Source organism: Tasmannia lanceolata, unplaced genomic scaffold, assembly GCF_043159265.1.
Source record: "Tasmannia lanceolata isolate RefF3 unplaced genomic scaffold, GAP_Taslan_0.1 ptg000016l, whole genome shotgun sequence".
Classification (NCBI taxonomy): domain Eukaryota; kingdom Viridiplantae; phylum Streptophyta; class Magnoliopsida; order Canellales; family Winteraceae; genus Tasmannia; species Tasmannia lanceolata.
Genome location: NW_027518693.1, coordinates 7858557 through 7870815, shown reverse-complemented (window position 1 = coordinate 7870815; position 12259 = coordinate 7858557). Strand labels below are relative to the sequence as shown.

The 12259-nt window shown below is 40.5% G+C and overlaps 1 protein-coding gene and 1 pseudogene across 1 annotated transcript; both read left to right on the top strand.

The window, feature by feature from the left end:
* Positions 1-418: 418 nt before the first annotated feature.
* LOC143848813 (malonyl-coenzyme:anthocyanin 5-O-glucoside-6'''-O-malonyltransferase-like) lies at positions 419-1939 on the top strand. The gene has a single exon (XM_077357878.1). The coding sequence runs from the start codon at positions 549-551 to the stop codon at positions 1776-1778; it is 1230 nt and encodes a 409-aa protein (XP_077213993.1). The 5' UTR covers positions 419-548; the 3' UTR covers positions 1779-1939.
* A 5472-nt stretch (positions 1940-7411) lies between these two features.
* LOC143848831 (phenolic glucoside malonyltransferase 2-like) lies at positions 7412-8622 on the top strand (annotated as a pseudogene).
* Positions 8623-12259: the final 3637 nt, after the last annotated feature.

The following is a 12259-nucleotide window of genomic DNA, read 5'->3' as shown; positions in this document are numbered from 1 at the left end:
TTTAATCTAGGTGCCTAATCTAGAAAGGTTCCTCCTTTGACCAACTTGCCTAATCTACCACAATGATTATCCAACGGTGTAATTTCAACACAATCCAATGATGAGATCCCCCATATTCTAACATGGACGTAGTTTTCTTCCTATTATTTTCTTACAACTAACATTATTCTAGTTATGTCCGTTTTGTTTAAATAGTATAAAAAATTCTACATCTGCTGCTAATTTTAATGGCCGTCATCTTCCACTCTTTAATAAATTAATGAAAGGAAAGACAGAAAGGTCCCGACAATGGAGATGCTCAGGCCAATAAAAACAACAAGAAGAAAGCAACATAAAACAACAGAAAAGTTCATCTGCTTAATTATTATCTCTCTCTCTCTCTCTCTCTCTCTCTCTCTCTCTCTCTCTCTCTCTCTCCATGGCTACGCCCCCACACGGTGCAAGTGCTCGAGAAGACTCGAGTCTCTCCGCCACCTGGCTCAGTCGCCGACACCTCCCTCACCCTCACCTTCTTCGACATCATATGGCTACAATCAACCCCCGTCCAAATGGTTTTCTTTTACGAACACCCACTACCCACAACTCACTTCCTACAAACCACCCTTCCCAACCTTAAAAACTCCCTCTCCCTCTCTCTCCAACTTTTCTACCCTCTCGCCGGAAATCTCACTCTCTCCCTACAAACATCCAACCACGAGATCCATTACATAGACGGTGACTCGGTCTCTTTAACCGTGGCTGAGTCATACTCCGATTTCTACAAACTCACTACAAACCACCCCCGAGATGTAACAGAATTCCATCCTCTCGTCCCTCCACTTCAAACCACCCCAGCCACAGAAAAAAATCCACTAGTCGCCTTGCAAGTCACTGTATTTCCCAATGCGGGCATATCTATAGGAATGTCGATACACCACGCAGCGGCCGATGGGCGCAGCATGGCCCACTTCAGGAAATCCTGGGCGTCCATTTGTCGATCCGGCGGAGATCTCTCGGTTATTACCGAGCCCCCCATCATGGACAGGACTTTGGCGGCACGTTTAAAACAGATCGAGAGAAATTACTTTAAAGAGATGGAAAAAATTAAAGTCAAACATAGACTGGAAGAGTTCGTGGTAAAGAAGACCGAAGACCAAGAGATGGTTCGAGCCACATTTGTGCTGACTCGAACAGATATCGAGAGGCTCAGACAGTGGGTCTTGGCCCGAGTCGAACCGAGTCAGAAACCATCCCATTACTCAGCGTTCGTGCTGACGTTGGCATACATGTGGATTTGCTTGGCCAAACTTAGAAAGGTTGTAGGGGACAAAACAGTCCATGTTGCATTTCCAGTTGATTGTAGGACCCGCCTGGACCCACCGCTACCCTCTGCGTTTTTTGGGAACTGTATCGGCGGGTGTCATGCCGAGTTAAAGGCGAGTGAACTCGGTGGAGAGAACGGGTTAGTCGTTGGGTCGGACGCGATTCAGAAAGCGATGTGGGGAATGAAGGAGGAAGTTTTGAAAGACGCGGAGCTTTGGATTTCAAAATTTTTATCTTTTTCGGGCGATTTTGTCTTAACGGTGGCCGATTCGCCGAGATTTCACAACTACGAGACGGATTTCGGATGGGGTGAGCCCATGAAAATTGAGGTGATATCGATAGAGGGAATGTGTGCTATGTCGCTTACAGAGACCAGAGATGAAGAAGGTGGGCTGGAGGTTGGGCTGGCTTTACCAAAACAAGAACAGGTTGATTTGGCTTCTATATTTGAGGAGGGCCACAAAATTTTTACTTAGAGTGCACTGGAACCCAATTAAAAATCTTCCTATCCGTTTTGATATCCACACCCATATTGCATGTTTTCGTATTGTAAGGATCGCTGTTTCACGTGGTTGGTAAATGTAAGAACGATCTCTCGTTTAGTTTTTTACTAATAAATAGAGACACCCCTTTTCTGTGGTTACGTGAAATGTTTACTTCTAAAAATGGATTACATTATCAAGGTCTTATGATAGATACCGAATGGAAAAAGGAAAATTATGAGCATGTACGAATACAAGTAGGCCCACTTATTCTATAATCGAAACCCTTCGTAAAGTGGTATGAAAGCCTTCTGCAAGGCTTGTTAGTACTCACCGCAGGAAAAAAGGTTTTTACCAGCGGTCTAGGTAAAGGATCCATTGTCTGCCGGTTAAACATACATGTGTCGTCACAAATTTCACGAATTCAATACCACAAAATTTGGACAAATTATAAAGAAGGGAAATGATATATCCGCCCCTTTTGATTAGTTGGGACACCCATCAACAGTGTACGTGTGGCAATCTGCACCATTGAATCCTTCTGACATGAAGTTTGAAATAATCAATAGGGGCGGGTACATCACTTCCCTATAAACAAAAAATGTAATTAACCGCCAATAAAGACCAACAATTTTCTTGTAGTGTATATTTAAGGAGAAAGTGATTTGCTAGGGACCATCGCAGGCATTTCACGGCTGGGACCTCTCTCTCTCTCTCTCTCTCTCTCTCTCTCTCTATATATATATATATATATATATATATATATATATATATATATATATATATATTTGAGAAAAGTGTAGCTACACATACGTGTAGCTAACTTAGCTACACCGACGGCTTAAAATACAGTGGGCCCCACATTGTTTGGGTGATGAAAACCATTCATTTGATGGGCCCTCACATAGATAGGGTGTGCCCAAAAAATCAGCTCCATAGGATTATCCCAACCCTACGATTTGTGGAGGCAAAAATGGACGTGTAAAAACCTTCACAAATCTGTCCATTTTTGCCTCCACAGTTTGAAGGGTTGGGATCATCCAAAGGAGCTGATTTTTTGGGCACACCCTATCAATGTGAGGGCCTATCAAATGAATGGTTTGGATCGCCCAAACAATGTGGGCCCATTGTATTTAAGCCGTAAGTGTAGCTAAGTTAGCTACACGTATGTGTAGCTTCACTTAACTCTATATATATATATATATGAGGAAAATGATTGTACGCTCGAGTGTACCTAACCTTAGGTACGCTCGAGTGCCAAATCACATGGGTCCCACATTTTTTTTGGTCATCTAAACCATTCATTTGCAAGGCCCCATCATAGATAGGGTGCATACCAAAAATCAGCTCCATAGGATCATCCTAACCCATCCATTTGTGGAGGTTAAAATGGACAGACATTGTTTGTCCACAAATCTGCCCATTTTGCCCTCCAGTTTTGGAGGGGTTAGGATGATTCAATGGTGCTGATTTTTGGTACACACCCTATCTATGATGGGGCCTTGCAAATGAATGGTTTAGATGACCAAAAAAAATGTGCGACCCATGTGATTTGGCACTCAAGCGTACCTAAGGTTAGGTACACTCGAGCGTACAATCCTTTTCCTCTCTCTCTCTCTCTCTCTCTCTCTCTCTCTCTATATATATATATATATATATATATATATATATATATATATATATATATAGAGAGGAAAATGATTGTGAGCTTGAAGCTCATATAGCTTATATGAGCTTGAGGGCCCAAACACATGGGTCCCACATTTTTTGTGGTGATCCAAACCATTCATTTGCAAGGCCCCATCATAGATAGAGTGTGTAACAAAAACTAGCTCCATTGGATCATCCTAACCCCTCCAAAAGCGGAGGGAAAAAATGGGCAAATTTGTGGCAAACAGTGTCTGTCCATTTTGCCCTCCACTTTTGGATGGGTTAGGATGATCCTATGGAGCTGATTTTTTGTACACACCCTATCTATGTAAGGGCCTTTCAAATGAATGATTTGGATCATCCTAACAATGTGAGCCCACATGTGTTTGGGCCCTCAAGCTCATATAAGCTATATGAGCTTCAAGCTCACAATCATTTTCCTCATATATATATATATATATATATATATAGAGAGAGAGAGAGAGAGAGAGAGAGAATGGTTCCTACACATATGTGTAGATAACTTATCTACACACTAGCTTAAAATACAGTGGGGGCCACATTATTTGGGTAATCCAAACCATTCATTTTTAAGGCCCTCACATAGATAGGGTGTCCACAAAAAATCAGATCCATAGGATCATCCTAACCATTCGAACTATGGAGGCAAAAAATGGACTAATTTGTGAAGGTTTAAAGACATCCATTTTACCTCCACAAATCGTAGGGTTGGGATGATCCTATGAATCTGATTTTTTGTAGACACCCTATCTATGTGAGGGCCTTTAAAATGGATGGCTTGGATCACCCAAACAATGTGGGCCCCCACTGTATTTTAAGCTAGTGTGTAGAGAACTCTCTACACATGTGTAGGAACCGTTTTCTCATATGTATATATATATATATATATATATATATATATATATATATATATATATATATATATATATATATATATATATATATATATTATGAAAGACGGATTTGTAGGCTCCTTTCTAAAAGGTGCTTACTGCTGATCAGGTTAGAACAAGTTAATCGTGTGATCCAGGCCCTTAATACTTCAAGTCTTGTTTAGGGTTTAGTTAATTTTTGTACTCTCATCTTATAAGAAAAAGTCTTGATTCCACATACGGCCATGCCTTGCAAGTTGCAACCATGAATTTCTTTTCATGAAGAGTGTGCGAGTAGTGGCTAAAAACTAGGAAAAAATCAGTCATATTTTGGGTGAAATTTTTTGTTTTCTGGTTTTTTGGTCTTTTCTTATACTCCTCATTCATTCCCTCTCCTGTCTATCAGTCTCCCATCCTCCCTCACCAATGGGTAAGCTAATACTCCAAGAGAAAAAAAAATAAAAATACATGTGGTAGTCAAACGTGCCCTACATGCATGTCTTCATATGTTCATCACTATTGATACCGACAATGAACTTGTCTAACCACTTATATATGTGGTTCTTCAATGGTGCATGCACGTCACAAACAAGAATACAATTCCAAAAATGGAACTCCAGGTTGGTAAGACGCCTACAATGACGAAAATAACCATGTTTAAGGGTTTAATTAGTTTCGTTAACAAGACCGAGTTCCCTCTTCCTAGCAGCTCTCCAAGAAAAATATGCATGGGCAAAACCGTAAAAGTTCAAGTGGGTTGCCGTGGGCAAAATCTAACATAACTGGACGATTCTAACACTCTGATTTGTAGAGGCTTTCTTGAAACACAAACCGTACTGGCTACGTATTTTTCGCATCTGGCAGGGTTAGAGCTGTCTAATGGGGAATGGATTTTGCTCCATAATGAGCTCTTAAGGTAGTTTTCTTCCTATTATTTTCCTACAATTAACATTATTGTATTAGAAAAAACTCTACATCTGCCACATATTTCTAGTGGCTGTCTTGCACTCTTTTTTTTTAGGGAAGTATTCCCCCCTCTGACAGATAAAATGCCCCCTTTAACGTTATCCGTTAAGTTTTAAAGGCCAAGCCGCCAAGGAATTTATCCTCAAGCAATGAACCTTCTCACAAAAACCGTTAAAGGGGGCGATTTTATCCATTTAAGGGGGGAGGAGGGCGGGGGAGTATCATTTCCCTTTTTTTTATTTGAATGCCAATGAATTAAAAAAATGAAAGGAAGGCAGGACAGAGAGGCCCAGACAAGTGAGATGATCAAGGCAATAAAAACAATAAGAAGAAGAAAGCAACATAAAACACCAACCTAGTAAGGGGGAGGAATCTCTCTCTCTCTCTCTCTCTCTCTCTCTCTCTCTCTCTCTCTCATTAGAAAAAGTTCATCTATATATTATTATCTCTCTCTCTCTCTCTCTCTCTCTCTCTCTCTATTACGTGCTTAATTGACCGTAACAGAATTAAACAAAAAAAAATAGAAAGGAGGGAGAAAGGGGTTGATTCGAGGCAACCGGACCTCATAATGACTCAATTCGAGAGGAACCATGACCCTCCAAAACAAAGTTGCCTTTGCTGTTTTAAAATTCATCTTCTTCCTCATTTCATTATAATACAGCTACTTAAATGCTAACATAAAGTAGTTACACATCACCCATCCACTTCCCCACTTACAGCATACACCATCAACAACTAACACCCACTACCTTAAACACATACACCATAACTGACACCCATAACTGTAAAAACATATTCCCACAACTAGATAATAATTAGATTATAATTAACTACCCATATGCACCATTATTATATGCACATAACATTCCTTCCACCTTAGAATCGACCTTGTCCTCAAGGTCGAATTACTGTAGAAAAGATGGTATTCCATCAGGGTCCCAAATCTTGTTGGGCACACTTCGATTGAGAAACCAAGTCAACTTTAGATCTCCATATTCTTCAAAAGTAACGACCGTGATCTTTTGAACCTCGCTTTCAAAATTTATTGCTCTCAAAGTTGGAAGGGAATATAATTTTTCATCCTCGTTGCCACTGATTTTCACAATTTTCTCTACGTGAGAATCAACTTTCTCAAGATTTAACTTTTCTCGGTCTTTACGTATTTCTTTGATCTCTTTGATGATGATTTTTTCCAAGCCTTCCGTGATTTGCAAGTGCTCCTCCATCATTTTAAAAAACTTCACTTTGATTTGTCGGAAATCATCGCGTAGGGATTCCAAAAGCTCTAATGGTGTAGTCATGGCGCAAGATCTACCTCGCTCTGATACCAATTTGTTACGTGCCTAATTGGCCGTAACAGAATTAAACAAAAAGAAAATAGAAAAGGGGGAGAAAGGGGTTGATTCGAGGCAACCCGACCTCCTAATGGCTCAATTCGAGAGGAATCATGACCCTCCAAAACAAAGTTGCCTTTGCTGTTTTAAAATTCATTTTCTTCCTCATTTCATTATAATATGACTACTTAAACGCTAACACAAAGTAGTTACACTTCACCGATCAACTTCCCCACTTACAACACACACCATCAACAACTAACACCCACTACCCTAAACACATACACTATAACTAACACCCATAACTATAAAAACACATTCCCACAACTAGATAATAATTAGATTATAACTTCCTATATGCACCATTATTATATGCACATAACACACTCTCTCTCTCTCTCTCTCTCTCTCTCTCTCTCTCGTCATGGCTTCACCCCACACGGTGTAAGTGCTCAAGCAGACTCAAGTCTCTCCACCACCAGGCTCGGTTGCCGACACCTCCGTCACGCTCACCTTCTTCGACATCCTATGGCTGCAATTAACCCCAGTCAAAATAGTCTTCTTTTACGAACACCCACTCCCCACAACTAACTTCCTACAAACCACCCTTCCCAACCTTAAAAACTCCCTCTCCAACTCTTCTACCCTCTCGCCGGAAATCTCACTCTCTCCCCACAAACAGGCTACCACGAGACTCGTTACATAAACGACGACTCAGTCTCTTTAACCCTGGCAAAGTCAGATTCTGATTTCTACAAACTCACTACAAACCACCCCCGAGATCTCTCGGTTATTACATCTCCCCCTATCATCGATAGAACTGTGGCTAAACGTTTCGAACAGATCCAGAGAAATTACTTCATAGAGATGGAAAAAATTAACGTCAAGGATAGAGTGAAAGAGTTCGAGATAAAGAAGACTCATGATCAGGAGGTGGTTCGAGCCACGTTCGTGCTGGCTCGGTCAGATATCGAGAGGCTTAGGCAGTGGGTCTTGGCCCGAGTCGAAAAACCCTACCGTTACTCGTCGTTCGTGCTAACTTATGCGTATGTGTGGGTTTGCATAGTCAAACTTCGAAAGTTGGTCGGGAAAAAAAAGTCCATGTTGTATTTGCTGTTGATTGTAGGACCCATCTAGACCCACCGCTACCCTCTGCGTATTTTGGGAATTGTCTAGGCGCGTGTTTCGCCGAGTCAAAGGCGAGTGAACTCGGTGGAGAGAACGGGTTGGTGGTAGGGTCGGAAGCGATTCGGAAAGCGATAAAAGGAATGGACGAGGAGGTTTTGAAAGATGCTGAGCTTTGGATTCCGAAAACATTATCTTTATCGGGCGAGTTGGCCCTATCAGTGGCCGGTTCGCCCAGATTTCGTGACTACGAGACAGATTTCGGATGGGGTGGGCCAAGGAAAATTGAGGTGATATCGATAGAGGGATCGAGTGCCATGTCACTAGCCGAGACGACGGACGAGGAAGGTGGGCTGGAGATTGGGCTGGCTTTACCAAAACAAGAACAGATTGATTTTGCTTCAATCTTTGAGGAGGGCCTCAAAGTTCTTACTTAGGGGCCATTTGGATGCGCAGATTTTAGAATTCTGGATTTCCTCAAAAATCGTAGGAGTGAGACGAGATAAGGAAACCAGCTGTCGTTTACTGATTTCTCGCCCTTCTTTCCCCAGCAAGAGAGTAGGAGATCATGCCATATTTCTAGGTTTTAAGAATCTAAGGATGGGGGAGAGATTTCTAAAACTTGGATTTCTTATTTAAAATCGATTCTAAAAGGAAGCAAAGCAGACAGTTATTTAAGGAAATCCAGGATTCAAAAATCTGCGTATCCAAACAGCCCCTTGGGTTGCACTTACATATCCTCCGTTTTGATATCCACGCCCCTATTGCACGTTTTCATTTTCTATGGACCGGTGTTTCACATGTTTGGTATATGTAAGAACGACCTCTCGTATCATTTGCTAATATAAAGACGTACCCTTTTAGTGGTTACGTGAAATGGGTCTTATTGTATTGAAAGGAGGGATTTAATATCCTTCTTTCTGTGGTTCACCTTTTAGACATCAAGAGCAGTATTAATTCCTTATGACTATTATTTGGGACACGAGAACTTAAGAAAACACTTCCCATTAAGTTTTCAAAACGAAAAGGGTTTTGTTAACGAGTTCGAGCCACGTTCGGGGGCACTCCTTAACAAAACCCAAACGAAAATAGTGTTGATTTCACCGTACGTGGCGTAAAGCCTTACAACTATACGGTGGACGTACCACCCTTGATATTTGATCCAATAGCAGCTGATATTTGATCCAACAACAGCTTCTCAAAAAGTGAGCTGCTGTTGGATCAAATATTAAGGGTATACGTCGACAGTATAGTTGTAAGCAGTGTTTAACAACACCGATGTGACGCAGAACACAGCCGAAGAAAATCTTTGTCGACTCGGCGTGGACACGGCCAATAATGCGGTTGACGCGGTCAATCAGTCTTAAATTTTAAATGAATAAAATACAAAAATCCAAACCAAGTAGGGCACACCAAATGAATGGTAAAGATCATCACCATGTGGGAATAAGCTATGATATTCACATTACCATTGTTTAATAATGAGACAGACTCACCTTGTCTTTTATTATTTAACCAGCTGTCAAAAGCTATTATAGTTTCCAAGAAGCCTCAACAGCCCATTGATTATAATAAGACAAGGTGCGTTTGTGTTAAACACAAGCATCCTTTAAAAAATAATGAAAAAAGAGGTTATATCCTTGGGACACCATTTTCGAGTTTGTGTTAAACACAAGCATCCTTTAAAAAATAATGAAAAAAGAGGTTATATCCTTGGGACACCATTTTCTTTTACTGGGGACCTCATGGGTTTGACATCATTGCAGCAAGGTTTTAAATTTGGGTTTCGGAATGCGTTTCGGTCCTCACCAAAACCGAAATTTCAAGAGAAATTTCGAAATCTTTCTAAATCCGTCGAAATAGGAAAAGTAATATTTTATCCCGTCCGAAATTACAGAAATTTCGATAATTTATTAAAGAAGGGATAAAATTTAGATTTTTTAGCGATATTCCTTAAATTTCGGTCGAAATTATGTAACGTTTCGACTTATCCCAATTTCGGTTTCGGTCTCTACCAAAACCCAAAATTTCGATTTTGGATTTCCGTCAAAATTTAAAACCTTGCATTGCAGCAGCGAGGTGTTGGAAATGGCCAAAACTCAGCAGGGACTCGGCGAGTCCGAGACTCCAAAACGCAGCAACTTCAAATCCGCGTCGACTCGGCCAAGGTCCGGGCCGAGTCGCAGAGTATTAAATTTGTAAGGCCTTACACCATATAAAAACTCTGATTTCACATACATGTCTTCATTTGCCTAGAAATTTTCTATCACCAGTTGATAACGATCTACATTCACCTTATACTTAATGATCATATGTGCTCTTAAACCACAAATGTCATTGAATGCGCATCACAAACAGGAAAACACTTCCAAAAACAAACTTTCTGGTGGGAAATAAAATGATGCCTACAACGACAAAAATACCCTTGTTTAAGGGTTTAGTTCTCAAACAAATGCTATAGGACACCGGGAGAGATTCCAGTTGTCCCTGGTTGCCGGAATTCATCTCTAATATTGGAAAATTTATACTTCTCAGTTCTCACAAAGGTGTATTTTAGTCATAGCTAGCAAAACGTGATTTGGTATATGTAAGAACGAGCTCTCGTATCATTTGCTAAATAAAGACGTCCCCTTTTAGTGGTTACGTGAAATGAGTCTTATTGTGAGTCTGTGACACGAGAATTCAATAAAACACTTCCCTTAAGTTTTCAAAAACAAAATAGTTTTCGATCAATTCAAAATTGAGAACTTAGAATTTGAACATCATGCTGTAAGTGATATATACAAAAAAAAAAGTGGATAGAACAGCAGAGGTGAAAGGGGCAATCACAGCCACCCAGAAAATTAAAGTTCTTTCTCTTCTTCTCCTGTTACATCAAATTATGTAAGAATTAGGGAAAAAACCTTAAGAGAAGCATAAAGTTAAAACCATATGAAGCAAAGAGTAAGTCTTACGATATATTTGGCAAGTAGAAGGAAAGCCAAGAATGGCGTGCCAGTTCCACTGTAGATGTAGTGAAGTTTAACAGTCAATAAATGCAATGACTGCACCTAATTTACTGAACTTGCAGGAGTGATAAATCCTTACTCCATGGTGTACTGGGAGCTAAGGGTGTCAATTTTGGCTCGGGGTCGGAAGCTCACTCGAGCTCGGCTCGAATCCTTAACGAGCCGAGCCCGATTTAGGCCAGGCTCGGCTCGGCTCGGTTCGGCTCGTTAAGAATTTAATATATTTAAATATATATATTATATATTAATATATACACTAAAAGGGTTGTCCAGGGAGTGAAAGGGGAGGCAAAATATGTCACTTCATTTTTGGAACCCCATTTGTTACTTGTATCACCCCCCATAGTGTAAAAAAGTAGTCAAATTACACTAGATAGGGCTGTCCAGGGAAGATGAGGGGTGTGAACTTAATATAACCCGAGCTCGGTAAGGCTCGCGAGCCGCTCGCAAGCTTGACCGAGCCGAGCCGAGCCCGAGCCGAGCTTTTGAGCTTAACGAGCCAAGCAGAGCCGAGCTTGGACAGGCTCGGCCGGCTCGTTTACACCCCTTTGAGAGCAAGTTTTTGGCATAATTAATTGGTTATCTTGGTCGAGTCAAACTTGGTGGGCAGTTCCGAATGATTGGCTTGGGAATATTAATTAGCCAAAATTTATTGATGCAAGCAAACAGCTCATAATTCACATTAAAATTTATGGGTCCCATTAAACCCACCAATGGGATTACAAATGGAGACACCCCTTTTCAGTGGTTACGTGAAATGTTTACTTCTAAAAATGGATTACATTATCAAGGTCTTATGATAGATACCGAATGGAAAAAAGAAAATTATGAGCATGTACGAATACAAGTAGGCCCACTTATTCTATAATCGAAACCCTTCGTAAAGTGGTATGAAAGCCTTCTGCAATGCTCGTTAGTTCTCACCGCAGGAAAAAAGGTTTTTACCAGCGGTCTAGGTAAAGGATCCATTATCTGCCCGTTAAACATATATGTGTCGTCACAAATTTCACGAATTCAATACCACAAAATTTGGACAAATTATAAAGAAGGGAAATGATATATCCGCCCCTTTTGATTAGTTGGGACACCCATCAACAGTGTACGTGTGGCAATCTGCACCATTGAATCCTTCTGACATGAAGTTTGAAATAATCAAAAGGGGTGGGTACATCACTTCCCTATAAACAAAAATTGTAATTAACCGCCAATAAAGACCAACAATTTTCTTGTAGTGTATATTTAAGGAGAAAGTGATTTGCTAGGGGACCATCGCAGGCATTTCACGGCTGGGACCTCTCTCTCTCTCTCTCTCTCTCTCTCTCTCTATATATATATATATATATATATATATATATATATATATATATATATATATATAGGGAAAATGATTGTGAGCTTGAAGCTCATATAGCTTATATGAGCTTGAGAGCCCAAACACATGTGGGCCCACATTGTTAAGATGATCCAAACCATTCATTTGAAAGGCCCTTACATAGATA